Here is a 21,223-nt window from a genome sequence, read left to right as displayed (position 1 = left end):
GGGCCTGCCTCTCTTCTTACTTAACTTAGTAACATTGATTCTTCTAACCTTCCCGAAAGGTAAGTGTTTAGGTGGGCTTTCAGGGTTTTTTGCTGGCCACCATTGTTAGGGGTAGACAATGAGTAGAACAGGTTTATGGAGACAAAGAAAGAGGAAACATAACGGATTTTAAAGTTTAATTATTATAAAATCTTTCAAGATAAAGAGCAGATGAAGATAATTGCAAACAAGACCACATAAAAATATAAGATTTGAATGTCAACAAACAAAAGTCAAGCCTCTGGGCATTATATTCATAATGAACAGGACAGGGGGATAATAATTCTAAATATCTAAAGAGTTCATAGAAATAAACATATGGGGAGAAGATATGAAAAGGCCATTCAAGTTATAAAATAAAAAAACTAATAATTATGCGCAGACTGTCAGTTCTAATGTAGAAGTATGAATTAAAAGAACAATTATATAGCATTGATTTCCTTGCAAAAATTCTGTTAAGGAAATGTAGTCTGGAACATGGTTGAAGTAACAAAAACACAAATATTGTCATACACCATTTTGAATGAATATAAACCTCTGAATCAAGTTTATTTATTCCCTATATCCAATATTTCCAGAATTTAATTTAAAATTAGAAATGTGAACAGTGACTTATGCACAGAGATATTCATCCTTGACGTATTTACAGTAAAAAAAACCATTGGGACACTCTTTTGAACATTTGCTCAATAGAACAACAGTTTAAAAGATGATTAACTTTCACATATGACCAAACATCTCAGGTATTTAAAAGTATTGTTTATGGAGAATTGCTAACAATTTGGAGAAAGTACTATCTTCAAATGTCAAATGAGATAAGTGAGATGCAAAAAAATATTTTTATAGAATGATTTCAACCAGTTAAAAATCCCTGAAAAATGACACACTAAAATGTTGACAGAAACTAAAATGTATAGTAGACATTACTTCTGGGTGGTAGGATTAAAGGTGATACAATCTCTCCTCCCTGTCCCCCCTTTTGGTATACCTGTTTAGCTAGTTTTCTATGGTGTACTCCTTTTTTAATCAAGGGGGGAAAAACATTAAGCATATTTCATGATACAATACAGGGCCATACAATTAAAAAATTTTTTTCTATGCTAGTTATTAATGAATAACTTCATCTTTTACCTAATTCTTTTTTTAATTGTGGAATATTTCAAACATGAAATGTAGATGATAATTGACAACATTTTTTGTGTTCTTAAACCCAAAGTTGAGTATACATTTAGCTATTAAATGACAGATGTTAACATGTTTCCATATTTACTTCTTTAAAAAAGGAATTAAATATTCAGATAAAATCAATGCATTCTTATCCTCTTCTACTTTCTCACAACTCAGAATTTACCATTATTCTAAACTGTAATATGTATGTTTTTGTGCTTTAATTATATATTATGTATCCATTGAATGCTTTGAACTTCCAGTAAATACTGTCGTATCACATGTAACTTTTTGAAGTTTACTTTTTTTATTACATTTTTTGAGATATATCAAGATTAATATGTGAAGTTCTAATTTGTTGTTGTCACTTCTCTATTAATGTTTTGAATAAATACAAAAATTTATCCATTCCCCTATTAGAAGCTATTTGTGTTCATTTGTTTTTGTTTTTTATTTATTTTTTAAACCTAAAGTTTACACACTTCTCTTACGTTTGGAAGAGTTCTTCAGCTTATATAGCCAGAAGTGGAATTGCCAGGTCATAAGGCATGCATATTTTCAACCTTACCACCATTGCCCAACTGGCTTCCAGAATGGTTGTACCAGTGTTATGTTACTACCCAGAAATATCTCCTTGCCAATCAGACTTGTTAATTTTTTGCAAATCTAATGGATACAACACAGTATCTCATAGAATTTTAATTTGCATTTGTTTGGTTGAGTAATTTTTCAATGTTTATAAGTATTGTGTTTTCTCTCTGCTATAAGTTACCTAGGTTGCTTCAAGGTTTATGCTTTTTGTTTTATTATTTTTAAAAAATCCTTCCCTGTACAGTTATCTTAAAGATGCTGTCTTATATTTTATTTTCCAAATTTTAAACTTGATATGCTTTCTTCTCTTCTGTCTCTGCAAAAGTTTGGTCCTGGTATTGGTTTTTTAGAATCTAGGTTTTTTTGACTACTGATTTTCCTTAATGGTTATTGGACTCTTTGGGTTGTTTTCCCTCTTGAGTCACTTTGAGGCTAAGAATTGTCCAGTTCATCATTGTTTTTGAATTTATTACCATACTTTTTTTATAACATCCTCTTGTAATTTAAAAACCTCTGCTATGTTTTAACTTTTTTCTCCTTTTGCATTTGTAAAATTATTTTGTATGCAATATTTTTTCCTTATTAGCCGTATTAGAGGTTTCCATCTTAGTATTTTAAAACAGTGGCCTTCTAGTTTTATGTTTTCATTTTCTGTTTTATCATTGATTACATCTTTATAGTTTCCTTCCTTTTACTTGTGTTAATTCTGTTGTTCTGATTTTTTGAGATGAACACATAGAACATTAATTTCCTTTTTTTTCATATATACAAATTAAAACCATGTTTCCTCTAACTACTGCCTTAGCTGCATCCCATAAGTTTTAAAATATACTTATTTATGCATTTTCATAATACATCACACTATATGGAATTCAGTTCTAAATGTTTTATTTCCATTTGTATTTTTCAACTCCTGAAGTAGTTTAAATTATTTTGACTCCCAAATTGCACTGGACTTTTTTTGTTGTTGTTGTTCCTGTGACATCTAATTTTATTGTACCTGACTATTGTCAGATTATGTGGTCTGTATAAGATCAGGGTCATATTTCTTAAGATTATTTATGCCTTACCATATGTCTAGTTTTTCTGTCACATTTGTGATTGAAAAGGTTCCAGATGCTGTAATTATTAACCATAAGATTGTAAATTGGTCCATTAGATCAAATTTGTTAATTATGCCCAAGTCTTTATTCCCATCAAACTTTTACCTGTTTGTCACTTCAGAGATAGGTTAAAACCAACCATTATAAGTGGCATTTGTCAATTTCTGCTTGCAATTTTGTTAATTTTCTAATTGTGGTTTTAATTTGTATTTTCCTAATGACAAATAATGTTGGCCAGCTTTTCATGTGCTTGTCATTTGTATATCTTCTTTGGAGAAATATCTATTCAAGTTCTTTGCTCATTTTTGAATTGGATTATTTGTCTTTTGAGTTGTGAGTTCTTTATATATTTTTAATTCTAGACTTCTAGTAAATAAATTACTGGCAAATATTTTCTCCCATTCTGTGGGTTGTCCACTTTCTTGATAGTGTCCTTTGATACACAAAATTTTTTACTTTGATGTAGTCCAATTTATCTATTTTTTTCTTTAGCTGCATGTGTTTTTGGTGTCAGGTCTAAGAAACCATTGTCTAATCCAGTGTCATGAAGATTTATGCCTATCCTTTCTTCTGAAAATTTTAATTTAGCCCTTATCTAGGAGGTCATTAATCCATTTTTAGTTAATTTTTATATGGTATGTGGTAGGAGTCCAATTTCATTTTTTTTGTATTGGTATCCAGTTGTCTCAGCACCATTGTTTAAAAGACTGTTCTTTCTTCATTGAATTATCTTGGCACTTGTGTCAAACATGGATTGACTGTAAATGTGAGGGTTTTTTCCTGGAGTCTAAATTCTGTTTCATTGACCTACATGTCTGTCTCTGTGCACAGTCTTGATTACTTTGTAGTAAGTTTTGAAACTGAGAATTGTCTGCCTACATTCTCTTATAGGAGTTCTGTGGTTTCAGGTCTTACATTTAGGTCTTTAATCCATTTTAAGTTTGTTTTCATATATGGTGTGAGAAAATATTCTGTTTTCATTCTTTTATATGTAGCCGTCCAGTTTTCCCAGCACCACTTATTGAAGCGACAGTCTTTTCTCCATTATATATTCTTGCTTCCTTTGTCGTAGGCTCATTGACCATACATGCATGGGTTTACTTCTGAGCTCTCTATTCTGCACCATTGATCTATGTGTCTGTTTTTGTGCCAGTACCATGTTGTTTTGATTACTGTAGCATTGTAGTATAGTCTGAAGTCTAGGAGTGTGATACCTCCAGCTTTGTTCTTTTCTTCCTTAAGATTGCTTTTGCTATTTGGGGTCTTCCGTGGTTCCATATAAATTTTAGGATTATTTGTTCTAGTTCTGTGAAAAATGTCATGGTATTTGGTTCATTTAAATGATATCTATTTATAGTCTCTGGTAATTCATCATTCTTGTACTTCTCTTTCGTTCTTTAGACATGGTTCCTTTTACTTCTTTGAACATACTTAAAATAGGGGTTTTAAATTTCACAACCCTGCAAATCAGATTCTCTCCCTTGTTCAGGATTTTTTGTTGTTGCTGTTTGTTGTTTGTTTTGTGACTTCTCATTTAATTATGTAAGGTTTTTGTTCTTGTCATGTGTTGTCACTGATTTCTCTGCCTGATTAGCTTATTGGTCAGCTAATGATTGACCACAGATTTCCCTAAATGCCTGGAATTCTTAAGTCTTTCAGTCTTTACTGAGGGGTTCTGTGTGCATGTTGGGGCATTCCGTCAGGAGTCAGCCAGGTAGTTCAGAGCTGTGCCTGAGCCTTAACTTGTGTAAGCCTCAGAGTTATCAAGAGGTGAGAGCTAGGGCCTTCTAGCTTCTTTCCTGTCCATTTGCACAGCCCCAGGAATGCATACAACCATCGCCGTGCACATGGCTTCTAGATTCCTGTGGGAATGTTGTAGTCTTTCAGTGTCCCCTGTGAACATCTCATTCCACAGTTTATTCTTTAAGTTTTTTAGTTAGCTTATTGTTTACCCCAACTACTATTTATCCCTAAGACAGCTGCAGTGTTAAACGATTCAGATTATTTTTGAGAAACACCTCCAGCTAAAAGGCAGTTCACAGTAGGCAAGGTCTGATTCAGGTCAAAGAAACAGTGTGAGTGGGATCTTCCTGGAAACTACTAGAGAGTTCAAAGAATGACAGTCACATAGAAATGAGGCTTTGAAGGAGCTCCAACCCCATATTTGCCCCCTCTAGTGGCTGTCAGATTGCTGTAGTCACAATGATTATGTGCCATTTGTTGCCAAGTCTACTGCAGAACTGGGAAGTAGGTAAGATTGGAATAAGTAACAGTAAAACTCAACTGAGATTCAGCCATTTTCTTCAAGAAACACTCCCCAGATGGTTGCAACCCATTTTTGTATTTCCATATTACTGAAATAGTTGATCCTTGACAATTTTTTGCCAATCTTTTTGTTGTTTTTATGGAAGAGTGGATTTTCAAATGTCCTTAACCCCCTGTTTTTGCTGACATTACCTGGTTATACAGCTGCTTTCCAAAGAAACCTTGAAGATGTTATTCCATGGTATTCTGATGTCTGTTTTTTGTTTTTTGTTTTTTTTTTGCGGTACGCGGGCCTCTCACTGTTGTGGCCTCTCCCGTTGTGGAGCACAGGCTCCGGAGGCGCAGGCTCAGCGGCCAAGGCTCACGGGCCTAGCCGCTCCGCGGCATGAGGGATCTTCCTGGACCGGGGCACGAACCTGTGTCCCCTGCATCAGCAGGCGGACTCTCAACCGCTGCGCCACCAGGGAAGCTGTCTGTTGTTATTTTTAAAAGCCTGCTGTCAGTCTAAACTGACACTGCAGAAAAAAATTTCTCTTTGCCTTTCATTTCTGCAGTTTTATTGTAATTTGTCTGTGTATGGATTTCTTTTTATTTATTTTTACTTCCCCATTCTTATTGTATCTTTTCAATCAAAGAAAATCACCTCTTTTAGTTTCTACAGAATGTATCCATATTCTTCAACACTGCAGTTCTCTCACTCTCACAGTCTTCTCATGCAACTTTAATAGATGTATATTGGTTTTCCTTGTTCTGCCTTGCATTTCTCTTAACCTCTTTCTTATTTCTCTCCTTCTTTATGCAGCATTTTTTTTGTAGTTTCTTTTATTCTGTCTTCCATTTTACTAATTATCTCTTCAGTATTGTCTCATCTCTTGTGTATCAGTGTAGTATGTTTATTTCAATGACTGTTTTTATTTAGGAATTGTATTTGATTTTGTTTTGTATACCTGTTTTTTTTTTAATACTGTACTCTCCTTATGCTTTCTATTCCTCTCCGTGTCTTTCATCATTTTAGCATCTCTTTCATATTGTTCTGTTTTATCTCTTAGGGTGTCACCTTTTCATTTATCTGCTTAATCTTATTCATTTCCTTGTGTAGTTAATAATATTTGGTTTTGAATTCGTTATTCGTGAGTTTTGTGTTTTCTGTAAGGGTCCTTTGCTCCCTAGGGGGTGAAAGTTTGCCCCCCAAAATGAATTTTGGTCTAGTTTGTGCTTTTGCCCAAGCTCTTTATGCATGATCAATCAGTTTTTATGTTAATTCTTTGCCTTCAGGCTCTCATACTTCATAAGTATTTATATTATATTTGAATCTCATAAGAATATGGGAAGGCTTGGGTTTTTTTGCACTTTCATGAACACCCCCCCCCCCCCATTTTTATTGCCCACCCAGGGCCCAGGTTAGATGGCAGACTTCCATGGTATATCATCTCATCAATGAGCAGACCTTTTCTAGTTCCCTTTATACATTTGACAGCCCTTTTAGAGCCCCAGCTCCTGCCATGTCCAGATCCTGCCTCTCGGACTCAAGACCATGTCTCTTTTCTCATGGGCATTAAAATGTTAACCAAGTCAGTAACTTCCTGAGCCATTACTATGAATAATCTATACTTCTGAGATATAGAAGTCTCCTTTTTTTCTTTATTAATCATAACTTTTAAAAAACTTTTTTACTTTATCTGTTATTTTTTAATATGTTTTAGTATCTACAGCAACTTTGTCCACAGGGTTGCTAGAAACAGTTACACTTGTGATTGACTTTATCCCTGCAAGATTATAAGTATTTCTTGATTTCATTTTAAGTTTAATTTATTTAAAAACTTAAAACAGTTGATATTTATTGACTGAAACAGGTTTTGTATTAGGTTCTTCACATGTGTAATGACAGGTAATTTACAACTTTATGAAGTTGTGTTATTCCTTTTTAGCAGATGAGAAATTTAAACTTAAGGGACTTTAAACAGTTTGTCAGAGGTTACAAAAATAATAAGTGGTGGAGCTAGATTCAAATTGGGGTCTGTCAGACACTAAACTTGATTTCAGTTCTGTTATTTTGGTAGTGTAAGTGAGAAAAATTGTGGTAAGACCTATCTAGTAACTATTTGTTTATCAAAGTATTCTGGTGCCCCAAATATGTAATTGTCCATTGATTTTTTTTAAGAGGTTTTTAGTCTTTAGATTTTTTTTCCAGCATACACTTTTCTAGTGCTATTGAGGTAGAAAGAACAATTTGCTGTGGGTTTTGTTCCTTGAATGGGACTTGTAGGAATACCGAATACAGAAGTATTGGAATACAGAAGTGAGATTATGGTTCATATATAAAGGACCTTTGAGTACCATAAATGACAAAGAGCTTTGCTTTTAAATTAGCAGTAATTTCTAATACGGCTGTGTAAAAACAGAATAGGTAGTTTTGAATAGGTAGCAAAACTTTTGGTCAGTCACTTACTCATAAGAAATACTATGTAGATAAGAGGAGAATGGGTGATTTTAAGAAACTCTCCCTGGGGAACACAAACCCAGAGGGTTCTGGCCTACCGTTTTTCTTTTTTCTTTTGGTTTTAGTGGCACACAGCCACAACCCGTTTGTTTACATATTGTCTATGGCTGCTTTTATGCTATAACTGCAAAATTGAGTTAGTTACCTTATAGTCTATAGCACCTAAAATTAAAATATTTATTATCTGGTTCAGTCCAGTAAACGTTTATTGACCCTTCTTATAAAGTAAACCCCAGTGAAAATGATTTTACTTCATTTGTCCATAAAAAATGGGGAAAACTTTTCAAGCATAGGCTCGCAACTTGTTGGTTCTTTCCAAGGTCAGCACATAAGCTACATAGTGGTCTCCTTTGCTACGAGCAGATTCTGGCCATATGATGTCTTGTTAATTATGAAAGGCTGAGCTAAAGACTTCGTCTTCAGTTCAGTCAGACTAATTGAAAGCCTCAACTAAGTTCTTTTCTCTTAGTTTTTTGTTTTACCCATTCTATTTAACTGTAAAGCACATTTAGCATCAAATAAAGTTCATTGTGACCTCAGGCAAAGGGAGGCAGCCGCATGTGGGAGTGCTAGAAATAAACCTGGTATCTGTCTGAGGGGAAGCAATATGTGTCTAACAAGAAAAAGGAACTTGTCTGTTCAGTGAGATCTTTGCTGACTTTTTGTACTCTGACCCCATGTTTAAAAAAATATGTAGGACTTCAATTCTTTTGAGTTCATTTTCAAACCAATAGCTTTTTTTTCCCACCAAACATTTTTTACTGTTTCTATAAATATACATGCCCCAGTGTTCCTGTTGTACGTGTTTTTCTTTTGGCCAGCTGTTTAGGTTAAACCTGTTCATGTAGCACACACTCTTTTAGGTTCAATGTCAAATCTTCAGATACCTTCTACAAATTACTATTTTGATCAGAATGTTTTAGCACCTGCAAAAGTGCCATGTTAGCATGAATGAAAGTGCATATTTCTCATTTTCATTTTTCTCTGATGTCTCAAAATATTCTTTTGGTATCTTCCATGCCAAATTAGAACATTTGTAAGCCATCAATATGTTAGAACACCCTGACCTTTGGTCAACAAATAGGTAATTAGACTTTTCTGTCAAGTCTGATAGGTTGCATGTAAATCTACCTGGATTTTTGGTAGATTTGACAGTCCCATCTCGTGCCTCCCCCCCCCACCATACAGATGACATTGAATTTTGGAGAGTTGTCTTCACTGTGACTTTATATTTGAGTTGCACTAATGGGGTTTACTTCCCTTTTAAGAGAGCTACACAGCAGTTCTAATGACACTGGTTTCAGTAGGTAGAAGGACGAAGGAAGAAGATGGAAGCAATGCAAGCCTTAGGTAAAAGAATTATACTTGCCTCCTTTTGAAGCAATGGGCTAAGGTACCACTGTGACTTGGAGTCAAGGCCAGAGAAAACTTTCTACATACTCATTCAGAGTAGGGTGATGGGGCTGCCATCCCCACTGCTGTAGAATTTATCTCATTTTACAATTATTGCTTTAATGGAAAGATAACAAATTGCTCCTTGGGTCAGAGAGTCTGAGAAAGGAAGATAAACATTACTAAGCGTTGTCATGGCCTTTATAAGAAGTTGAGTGCAACGGGTGCCCCCGTAAGGTGGTCAGGGCTCCAAGAGTTTGTCCCCAGCTTGACTTCTGTCAAACTGTCTCTGTGACAAGGATGTTTTTTCCTTCCCATTGTGAGCATTCCATCCTCAAGACACTAAATGCTTTCATCATTGTCTGCTTTTGAAGAGGAAATTGTTGGACTTTTGCCCAGTTTGACTGCAAGTGGGGTAGGAGGAGATATAGGAAAGTGAGCCAAAGTGCACTTTAACCAGACAGTGTTTACTTCACATGTGTTGTGTCACGATAAGGATAGGGGTATTGCTAAAAACTTTCATGCTCCATAGCTACCTTTTCTAGTGAAGCATAAACTTTAAAAAAAGAGAAATAAATTAATAATGCATATGTAAAGCAGACTATTGGTATATCAGGCTTGTCAGCATGAAGTTTCACAATTTTGCTTCCAACCGTATTTTGCTAGAACTAGGGAAGTGCTTAAAGAGGCATAAAATTGAATTGTTGGTTGGAAGGAAATTTAGGAACTATTAAATGAAACTCTCCTCTTTTATCTGATTATTACACACACTACCACACTCATTCCCCCAACACACACACACACACACACACACACACACACACACACTCACACTCACACATTTTTTCTCTTTGGTAAAGTCCTTATGTGGCAGATAGAGGTCTGCATGGTCTTTCCAACACTGACTCTTTCTTCCCCTCACCTGCTCCCCCTGTACTTCCCTCTGTCCCTCATGTCCTTCCTCCTCACAGAGATCTTTCTTGACTGTTGACACGTTCTACTGGCACTTCTCATTTATCCATTGATCACATGCACATTGTGCATTTGTGGTTTGTCTGATCAGTGAGAGCAGGGACTGCATTTTTGGCTCATTTCTGTGTCACCAGCAGCTAACACAATGCTTGGCACATAGCTGCACTCATATATGTATAGAACCCGTGAATTGCATCCATTGCATTTTCTGTAGTCACCTGACTTTTATTTGAACTTTGCGAGGTATTTTATTCCATTTTGTATTTGCTCTAGTGATAATACCATTTTTAGAAAACTGAAGAAAATGTTGACAACCAAAGTGAGAAAAGGATAATATTAATATATGAAGAACTCATATAAATCTCTAAGGAAAATGTTTAAAACTCTAATAAATAGACCAAGTATGTGATTAGCTAATTCACAAAAGAAATTCTACATAAAATGGCTAAAAGAGACCTGAGAAAATGCTTATTTGCACTAGGGATCATATAAATGCAAAGCAAAGCAAAATCCTACCTATAGAGTTAGCAGAAATTATTTGGCACAAGAAGCAGCCTGAGAGACCTCTTACACAGTGACTCTGTAGACTGTGTTAGGTTAAAAAGATAGTTTTAGAGCCACTCAGACCTAGTTTTAAGTCTTAGATCTTCCACTTGGTTAAATGTATGACTTTTTTGCAAATTAATTTTATGTCTCGTTTATAAAATTGGGAATTTACGTATTTATAGGGATTTTGTTATTGTTTGTTTAATTCATTCACAAATACTTATTGAGTGCCTGCTTTGTGCCCAAACACATTCTCAGGTACTGAGGATACACAGTGAACAAATTATCCCTGGCTGATGGAATTTACATCCTAATGGTAGAGACAGACAATAAACAAACACATAAATAAAATGTACAGGATGTTGGATAGTGTTGAGGGCTATAGAGGAAAATAAAGGAGGGAAGAGATGGCAGTTAGTATGTCACTGTGTTGCTATTTTAAATAGGATGATTCAGGAATCCCTTACTGAGACGGTGACATTTCAGCAAAGATTTCAAAGTGGTAGGGGAGTAAACCATGTAGATGTCTTGGGGAAGAATGTTCCAAGTAGAGAAAATAACACAGATAAAGGAATGAGGGAATATTGTACCTGATATGTTTGGGGAATAGCAATGGAGCCAGTATAGTAAGAACAAGTGATCAAGTGGAAGATACTATGAGAGGTGAAGGGGGACGAGATTGAAGGCCTTGTGAGCTACAACAAGCGGGTTGGCTTTCACTTAGGTGGGAAGTCATGGCTGAAATTTCAATCAGGGGAATGACATAATATGAGTATATTTTAAATGGATTATGTTGCTGTTGCATTTAGAACAGACTATGCTGTGGAAGCAGGTAGACTAATTAGGAAACTTGAATTTTGAATAGGGGTTGATGGTGACCTGGACTAGGGTGGTAGCTTAAGGAAGGGTGGAGAGAGAGAACTACTTAGACTCTGTACATTTTCAAGGTACGTAAATATTAGGCATGAGAGGAAAAGTGAAAGATTACAAGGTCTTGGGCTTGAACAACTGGAAGGATGGAGTTGTTGTTAACCGAGGTAACGTGTAGAGTGCTTAGCCTGCTGTGTGGCATCTACTAGATGCTACATAAAGGGTGGTTCCCTTCCCCAAAATTTAGGGTAAAAATGAAAGACTTTTCCTTTATCTGATGTGCTTGTGTCCACCTACACAAACAAATAGAATATTTCACCAGAATAATTAGATAACAAATTATACATTTAGCTAGCACATTGGAGTTTAGTAAATTACTCCATCTGTTCACTAAGGTATTTACACTCTAATAGAAAAAGTGGAACTAATATTTGTCTATATCACTGATACAGTAATGGCAAGGTTATCAATAGTAATAAAACTTTTTTAAAAATCAAAGAAAAAACATACTCTGTCAGTGTTTCATTTTATGGATAGCATACACATGTGACTCTTTATGCCCCTTTTTTTTCTTTTCAGGATGCTGCCTTATGGCTGTTTAGCAACAGGAGACCACTCTGGCCTCATTGAAGTTGTGAGCACCTCTGAAACAATTGCTGACATTCAGCTGAACAGTAGCAATGTGGCTGCAGCAGCAGCCTTCAACAAAGATGCCCTTCTGAACTGGCTTAAAGAATACAATTCTGGGTTAGTGTTCTGGGTTAGTGTATTTTGTTTGATTATCATTCTTCTGAACAAACTGCCAAACAAATAACTGTTCTCACAGTTAGAATCATCAGTGTCCTAGAGGAAATATTAGTGTTATTTATTGCTTCATTTCAGGTTAGATCAAAATGACAAATAGGCCTTCCTAAAATCTTGCAGAAGATTAGCATTGAATTCTGCTTCATCTAGATCAAATTTCAGAGCTGGGCAGTAGTTTAAAAATCTAAGAATTTAAGTGTTTAACAAATAACATATAACTTTTTAAGGGCATGAACTTCCATAATTATGTGAATGTATGAACCTAAGTAAATTTTCAATAGATTTTTAAAATAGAAGTAAATGAGTTTGTAGGCTGATCTTTCCAAACTAAAAAATACAGTGCTAGGAATTGTGTTACTTACAATTATTGTGTTGGAAAAGCCCTAATACATAGGAAATTAAGGAATTTCACAGTGAGGGGAAAACACTGCAAGTATTTTTGGCTGAAGATTTTGAAGTCAGACTTAAATGTTATCATTGGCAAAATCCAAGAACTTGGACTTCCCTGGTGGTGCAGTTGTTAAGAATCCGCCTGCCAATGCAGGGGACTTGGGTTCGAGCCCTGGTCTGGGAAGATCCCACATGCTGTGAAGCAACTAAGCCCGTGTGCCACAACTACTGAGCTCGCATGCTGCAACTACGGAAGCCTGTGTGCTGCAACTACTGAAGCCCACGCTTCTAGAGCCCGTGCTCCACAATTAGAGAAGCCACCGCAATGAGAAACCCATGCACCGCAACGAAGAGTAGCCCCTGCTCGCCACAACTAGAGAGAGCCTGCATGCAGCAGTGAAGACCGAATGCTGCCAAAAGTAAATAAATAAATAAATAAATAAATAAAATCCAAGAACTTGTATGTGAGAATTAATTTTCAAATTTTGATTTTAGGGCCTTGTCCCTAAAGGGTCTATATTAGTTACTTCTGATATAAGTCAGTGACTTTAATGGTTGGCACTGTAATACTTAACTCTTAAATATGGAATTCTAGTCTTCAGTCAAAACTACAAAAATGTTCCAAAGCCCAGCATCATTCAGCCAAGCTGATGGTCTCCTCTCATTACTATGCATATGAACCTACCCCCGTCCTCCACAGAAATGTGAGCCCCAGGACACAGCAGTTTGAATAGTTGATGTCCAGTTACCTGATGTCTTTGAGCAAGCCTGCTGACTCCTCCCTGCCCTGCTCCTCTGATCATCATCCTCACTCTTGGCTGATCCAGCATCTTCTCCTTATATGGTTTTGGCAGCTCTGTGTTGCAGTTGTTCTCACATTAAAAAGGAAACAGAAGTGTGGATTGGCTCTGTCCCACACATTTGGAGGCTGAAAACCTTCCTTGCTCCTATTTTTTTCTCTTATTCAGGGATGACCTGGACCGAGCCATTGAGGAGTTTACCCTGTCCTGTGCCGGCTACTGTGTAGCTTCTTATGTCCTTGGGATTGGTGACAGACATAGTGATAACATCATGGTCAAAAAAACTGGCCAGGTAAGCAACTTCCCAGAGTGCCAAGGGCCTCAGTGATGCTGTTACTTACGTGCAGCACAATCTCTTGTGAAACTCAGATTCTTTATGAGTCTCAGTCATGCCTTTGTCTTTCCTTTTATTTCCCACCCCTTGTTTCATATGCCATCTGCTTCATATATTGGTTTGTTTGCTTGAAGTTAGGTGATAAGCATTTATTTGAATGTTTAAAAAATTATTTAGGTTATTTACAAGTGACCTATTCCTTCAATATAAGAAATTGTATTTGGGACGCATATGTGCCTAAGAGCAGAAGGAGCAGATAATGTGCAGGATGTATTAACTTTAAAGAAGATAAGTGTTAAAAAAAAGAAAAAGTTGAGACAAACCCCACTTGAGGCATTTTTTCTTTTAGAATATCAAATATAATCATCTGTGGGAGTAAGGCGATACGGAGTATGACTAATATCATTTTGGGGTAGCTAGGGAGCTAGACCAGGTTATATAATATAAAGAAGCTCTTAGTTTTGAAGTGAAAATTTTCTTATTCTTCAGAGTGACTTTTGTTTGTAAATTCTTTAATATTAAGCAAAGACAGATGAATAATTTGAGACTTTTTCAGTTTAGCCACCCTTAGAATTCCCTGACACTAGGGGCATTCCAGAGTAAAGACTCTGAGTCACTCTGTGAACTCTGGCCCTAGGTGGGACTCAGAGTTTTACACCTCCTTGGAGATCTGGGTAGTTCTGGCTTGAGCTTTTGAGAGTTGAACCTTGTGTTCACACTTAAAAGGATTCCCTCTGACTTCTGGTTAATCAAGCTGAAACACAGGTTTTTCTCCATTCTTTCTTGATGCCCTTCTAATATATTGAGGAATAAGAAATATGTAAATCCAAGAAGTCAAAGATAATAGGAAAAGAGGCCAACAGTGGGTGAAAGACATCAACAGATTTGGGGATGAGCAAAAGCAAAATGGAAAAATAGCATTGACTCGGCATAACTGAGAAAATGGCTACTTGTGGAAGGGTGTGTCAGTCTGAGGAAAGCTCTGGAATCAGGGGCACTAGGTGCTGCTGAAGGTGGGGAAAGGGGAAGAGGCTGAAAACAGGATTGATTGGCAGTTTATATATGGAGCAATTAGGTGCTTATATCTCCTTCCCAACTCCAAGAAGGGCTAGAGGATTTATTTTCTGAAGAAACCAATTCTTCTGACTCAAGGACAAACAGCTTCTGTGGAAGCTAAGGGTAAGATGCCATATTAAAAATAGGGATGGAGTGAAAGTTGGCATGATAAATGGTATGATTCCCAGCCATTTCTGCTTGCTTTGCTCCAAGAACAGTAGCAACCAGGTGTATATTCCCACTCTTGCAATAGACTACATGGTTCTTCTCAAGAGAAACTGATCAGTTCCAGTGAAAAGGCTTACAGATGCTGACTTTTGAGGTCTCTCCCCAGATACTCTGCAAGGAAGCCCACTGATCAACAATCCTACCATGTCCGTAGATTTTTCATTCATCTTTTTTTTCTTAAATATGAATGGTCAGCCAAAGATTATCAGACATTTGTTGAAAGCCTCCACCATGAAAGAGACCAAATCAAGCAAAATGGGGGGAGGGGGAAAGAAGAACTCTGGGAAAACAGTACCTGCAGTAAACAGAGGATGATTTAAGAAGTAAAAACAGGAAAGATATTGCATCTATGAAGTAGTAAGATTCTATTTTAAAAAATTAGAAAATGGAATTCCTAGAAATTAAAAAGAGGAACAAATAAAATAGAAGTATAAACTAAAGATCAACTAACATTTCTTGAACTCTTTAACTTGTGGAAAGCACAGTTCTTTAAGTTCTTTATATACGTTAACTCCTTCAATCCTTATGATAACCGTACAGAGTAAGTGGTAGTGTTATCCCCATTTACAGGTGAGAAGATTGACACAACAGAGAGTGGACATACCAGCATTAAATCCTGGCAGTTTGGCCCAGATTCTGTTTTTTAGGCACCAGGCAATGTATTGCCCTTTAATATCCCGAAGAGGACCAAGATATCTGATAAGTAGAAGAAAGAGGATCCAGAAATGATAGAGGATCAGTCCAGGGAGGTTCACCATCTAGCCTAATAAAAGTTACAGAAAGAAGTAGCACATAAGAGGAAGGGAAGGAACTTACCCAAAAATAATACAAAAACATTTCCCAAAGCTGATGTTTGTGACTAAAGGGCACGAAAGTTCCCTTACAGTAGATGAAAAAACCCTTACTAAGGCCATTCACCGTGACATTTCAGTGCATCAGGCATAAAGTGATGGTCTTAAAACCTTCCCAGAGATACAGCAAGCCACTTACCAGGGTTCAGGAGTTAGAAAGACTTGACTTCTAAAATAGCAGCGTTGGAAACTGTATAAGACAGTGGGAATTAGCCTTCATGATTTTGAGTGAAAATGATTTCTAACCTAGAATTCTATACCAGACTTTCAGTATGAATGTAGAACAAAGACATTTTCAAACATAAGGTTTCAAAAGCTGTATCTCTTCTGCATCTTTTTTCAGGAGGATGCCAGAATAAGGGCATCCATGAGAATAAGGGTCTCAACTGGGGTGCTTTTGCCCTTGGGGGACATTTGTCAATGCCTGAAGACAATTTTGGTTGTCAGGATGCGTGAGGGGGTATTCTACAGGCATCTGTGGGTAGAGGCTAGGGGTGCTGCCAAACATCTTATAGTGTATGTAAGATAGAACCTCACAACAAAGAATTTTAGGGTCTAAATGTCAGTAATGCCAAAAGTGAGAAAGCCTGGTCTACAGCAAACATAGTGTATGTAAGATAGAACCTCACAACAAAGAATTATAGGGCCTAAATGTCAGTAATGCCAAAAGTGAGAAAGCCTGGTCTACACCAAAAGAGAAATGATGTGGAACCCAGGAAACAGGGGCTGCAAATGGGAGGAGAGTGAAGGTTGAGCACGGGGTGATGGTTCTTTGGCAGGCTTAGAGAACAGCCAGCCCAGACAGGAGCTAACAGATTACCTGACCATGTGGAAAACCATTGTGAAATGATTTTTAGATTTTTAAGATTTTGTGAAGAATTAATGACCAGATCATAGAACACTAAGACAAAAAATAGTTTTGTTAAGAAAAAAGATGAGCAAGAAAAGGAAGTGTAATCATAGTATACTATTACCACATGGCTTATGTACTTCGAACAGTAAACACTGGATATTGATTTAACCAGAAATTATGATATAATGTGTTGCATTATGAGGCATGACATCAGCACAGGAGTACTAAATCTTTACCTTCCATAATAATCCAAAATTAGGAAGTAAAAAATAATTATAAACATACTATTTAGAAAAATGGAGACATATATCAGGAAAAACACGTGGATGGGTGGGGAGAAGTTACCTCTAAGTAGTAGTGCTTAAGGTGGTGAGGGAACTGGTGGGGCAAGGATGTACTCTCTCTTTGTTTTATTTCTGTGTGTAAAACTATTTGATTTTTTAAAATCAAACATGTTTATTATTTGGATGTATTTTTCTTTTTAACGATTCATCTTTCCCACTGTGTATATGCAGTTTAATATCAGGGTTATTATTGAATATAAAAGACCTTCGAATGTCAGAGCACTCTTTTCCCAAATGATCCAGGAGGCCGTGTAGTGTCTCTAGTACTACTCCATTTGATGTAGTGCATGGGCGTCTAGGACTGCTGAGGCCTTGCATTTTTATTTGGAACCCACCAGAAAAAAAGGGGAAATTAAATCCCATTTGTTTTCCAGCTCTTCCACATTGACTTTGGACATATTCTTGGAAATTTCAAGTCTAAATTTGGCATTAAAAGGGAGAGAGTGCCTTTTATTCTTACCTATGATTTCATTCATGTGATTCAACAAGGAAAAACAGGAAACACGGAAAAGTTTGGCCGGTGAGTATTGTCCTCGTGTCAGCGTAAACACATCTAATGTTTTCTCAGCTGACCAGCTAGACTAGCATTTAGCTGAGAGGTATATTTAGATTGGGGAGATAGTCAGTCTGCTAACAGGAGGCTTTGGGGGAACTTGCCTGTCAGATCCTGTTCTGGTTCAAAGAAGAGAAAAAAAATGCTAGAGGACTTCCCTGGTGGCGCAGTGGTTGAGAGTCCGCCTGCCGATGCAGGGGACACGGGTTCGTGCCCTGGTTCGGGAAGATCCCACGTGCCGCGGAGCGGCTGGGCCCGTGAGCCATGGCCAATGAGCCTGCGCATCCGGAGCCTGTGCTCCGCAACGGGAGAGGCCACAATAGTGAGAGGCCCGTGTACCGCAAAAAAAAAAAAATGCTAGAAATTTGAAATAAATTATTGTTTTATTCCAATAGTGTACCACCTTTTACCTGTATTAGAAAATTCTCTGAAACTGTTAAGACATTTGATAGTGAGATGCTGAGAGGGACTGGCATTTTGCTGTCATTCTATGTGAAGTGCAGTAAGAGAGTCAGGGTTCAGGGAAAGACTTTGTAATCTCTGATCTATTTCTTGCTGTTTGTAGGTTTCCAAGCACATTACTTGTCATCTTGTCTTTACTTCATTTTAAATGGGGACAAAAATAATTATATTTCAGGGATATTTTGATAATGAGAGATGTTACATGATGTGATCAACTCATCCATATGCTTACCAAATGATTGCTAGTATCATTTCCAGTTCCGCATGGGTTTCTGCAGAGTATAACTCTGGATCCATTTTCCTCTTTGGCAAAATTAGGGAGATAGGATTGGGTGGTCATCTTGAATGACCAGCTTGAAGAGGAGAGAGAGGGAAGGCAAGATGATAGAAAGGTACAATGCAAATTCATTGACACTGGTTTGGGGTACATTAAAGAAATTAAGTCTCTGGAGTCAGACCACAAATCTAGAATCTAGAATTATGGTTAGAAATCCTTATGGATTATAATCACCACTTTTTTATAATTAATTTTTGTGACACATAGAATTAAAAAGCCTAGATTAAGTGTTAAATTGCCTTTTATCATATAATTTCTATTTAATTTTGTTTTTGAAAAAGACATGTGTGGTTTTAGAGAGCTTGATTTATTTTATGTAAATTTTAGTCCTGGGACAATTTTCAAAAGGGTAAAACTCAGAAACGAACCTTTAGTTCAGTAGAAATTTTCCAGCTCTTACGGAAAGTCTAGCTATATCTCTCATTTTCCTTTATGAAATTTGCTATTTCCGTTCTAACATCATACTCTTGTGATTTGCTGCATCAACTAAAGGTTCCGCCAGTGTTGTGAGGATGCATATCTGATTTTACGACGGCATGGGAATCTCTTCATCACTCTCTTTGCACTGATGTTGACTGCAGGGCTTCCTGAGCTCACATCAGTCAAGGATATACAGTATCTTAAGGTATAAACCTCTTTTATTTGTAAATTGGACTTTGTGAGCATAGAGCTCAGCCGTACCTACCTATTTCATTCAGATGTTCAAAGGGAATGGAACAAAGTCATTTCCTGTGAGACAGTTTTACCCAGGAGTGGTAGTGACAAGCAGCTCAGTAGTTGTCTTGCAGTAATCATAAATTCATTTCATCTTCAAAAAGCCTCTGGCAGAGGTCATATTATCACCATACCTTGGTGTTCATTCTCTCTCCCATAAATGGTATTTGAATAAGGACATGGGGGATGCTGTGTGGCCAAGTCAGCCTCCTGCAGACTTTGAGATTCGCACCTCACTACAGAGAATATATAAAATCAGATTTTTTCCCTTCATTTTCAGGACTCTCTTGCCTTAGGGAAGAGTGAAGAAGAAGCACTCAAGCAATTTAAGCAAAAATTTGATGAGGCACTCAGGGAAAGCTGGACTACTAAAGTGAACTGGATGGCCCACACAGTTCGGAAAGACTACAGATCTTAACGATCAGCCTTTGCTCCTAATGTATTTGTTGGTTTCGTTTAGTTTTCATTTTGCACTTGCACTAAATTGAACGTGACCCTGCCAGAGATGTTATAAAGGGAATGAAATCCTGGAACCCAGAGTTAAATTAAAAACAATGGCATCCCACAGAAACCTAATCTGAACAATCCCTGATGACCACCCTCTGCTTTTGAATGCTTCCAAGATTCATCATGCAAACTGTCAACATTATGGATAATCATTTCCTGCTGACTTTGCACGCCAAGGAATGCTACTAGAGATTGTTTTTTGTCTTTCTGTTTTTTGTTTTTGTTTTTTTTTTTAAGTATTTGGTACTTTTCTGGAAAGGTGTAAATACTTCTTTTTCATATTGTGACCAAGTGTTATCACTCAGCCAACTTATCCACACCTGGGGACTAGTAGCTGTTCTTACTTTCCAAATGAGGCTTAAAAGAAAGCTTTCTTTCTTCCCTTTTTAAATGTGGAAACTACAAATTATAATATAATTTGAAATTATGATTTTTCAAAAATCTTTTAAACCTGTGGAAACATTAATTCTTTTGTTGATACTTATCTACTGTGATAGCATCATCCCAGCCAGACTTGATGAAAATCTACTTGGTGAGGCAAATATAATTTATGCTGCATATATATTTATAAAATTTCTAGTGGGAGTTCTATATAAAAAGGATGTTATTTTGATTTTCTTTAGCCTGTGTTTTAAAGTTTTACAAAAGCAGAGCTTTTTCCTAAGTTACTTTTTAGTTAACTATGTGATCCAGTTCTTCCAGCTGCTTCTATAATGAGGCACATATTAATACAGTTTTTACATGGTATCTATGAAAGAGTTCACTTCATAGAGCATAATACTTGAGCAAATGTATCCAAGACAGAAAGCAAATGAAAAGGAAACTATTTATGGAATAAACTCCAGGCCTAAAATTCAGTATTTTAGTAAAATGCCAGCTGTTCTTACTGTATTTATTAAAACTTGTAATAATGTGATTTTTCAAGGATATTAGTTCAAATTGAAATGTTTCATGCCACATGGAATTCTTTAATTTATTTGTTGAGGTACCATATATTTAGGGTGCTAGATGGCAGAAAATGTTAATATGTGCAATAGGAACTACTGGTTTGAATGTGTAAATGGATGCTCTTCCTGAGCACTGGCAACATCCAGCAAAACTACTGCTTATTCTCCAAAGACTATTGGGAGCTCTCAATCCTCAACGACATGGGAAAGAGAACTGAGTATTTGCCCTGCGACTGAGTTTTCTATAGGAATTTTATTAAAGATTGTTTAATTTTGTTGTCTTCCTTAATGTTCTCAGTCAAATAAATGGGTGAGCTGGTTTTGGCTGCTCTTGGGATGTGTGGGCCTCTTCTTTATGGGCAGCACAGGACCTTGGCACTGGGACTCTTTAAGAAATGGTCAAGTCAATAGACAAACCAACCTCAGGGTAAGCTAAGGCTCATGGTCTCTTCCATGACTTCTCTCGTTGTTTCCCAACCCCATCAAGCAGTATGGGAGGCCTTTTGGACTTTGGTTGGGAGCCTGAGGCAAGAGGGTGTCTTCACTGAGTTTCCATGCCTTTGGGAGGTATCCTGAGGTCTGGAAGAACGTCCCTTCA

General features: G+C 36.8%; 1 protein-coding gene across 5 annotated transcripts in view; it reads left to right on the top strand.

Moving 5' to 3' along the window:
* The window catches only part of PIK3CB (phosphatidylinositol-4,5-bisphosphate 3-kinase catalytic subunit beta), a 189,783-nt gene extending 168,819 nt beyond the window's left edge, over nt 1–20,964 (top strand). For all 5 annotated transcript variants that reach the window (XM_060011329.1, XM_060011330.1, XM_060011331.1 and 2 more), the window contains 5 exons: nt 12,025–12,192; nt 13,608–13,731; nt 17,480–17,625; nt 18,950–19,082; nt 19,452–20,964. In XM_060011329.1, coding sequence (XP_059867312.1) covers nt 12,025–12,192; nt 13,608–13,731; nt 17,480–17,625; nt 18,950–19,082; nt 19,452–19,589 — 709 coding nt within the window. In that variant the 3' untranslated portion in view covers nt 19,590–20,964. The remainder of the gene's footprint in view (nt 1–12,024; nt 12,193–13,607; nt 13,732–17,479; nt 17,626–18,949; nt 19,083–19,451) is intronic.
* Nucleotides 20,965–21,223: the final 259 nt, after the last annotated feature.

This window comes from Delphinus delphis, chromosome 4 (assembly GCF_949987515.2).
Source record: "Delphinus delphis chromosome 4, mDelDel1.2, whole genome shotgun sequence".
Classification (NCBI taxonomy): Eukaryota; Metazoa; Chordata; class Mammalia; order Artiodactyla; family Delphinidae; genus Delphinus; species Delphinus delphis.
Note: the sequence above shows the minus strand (reverse complement) of the source record. Positions and strands in the feature narration are given on the sequence as shown.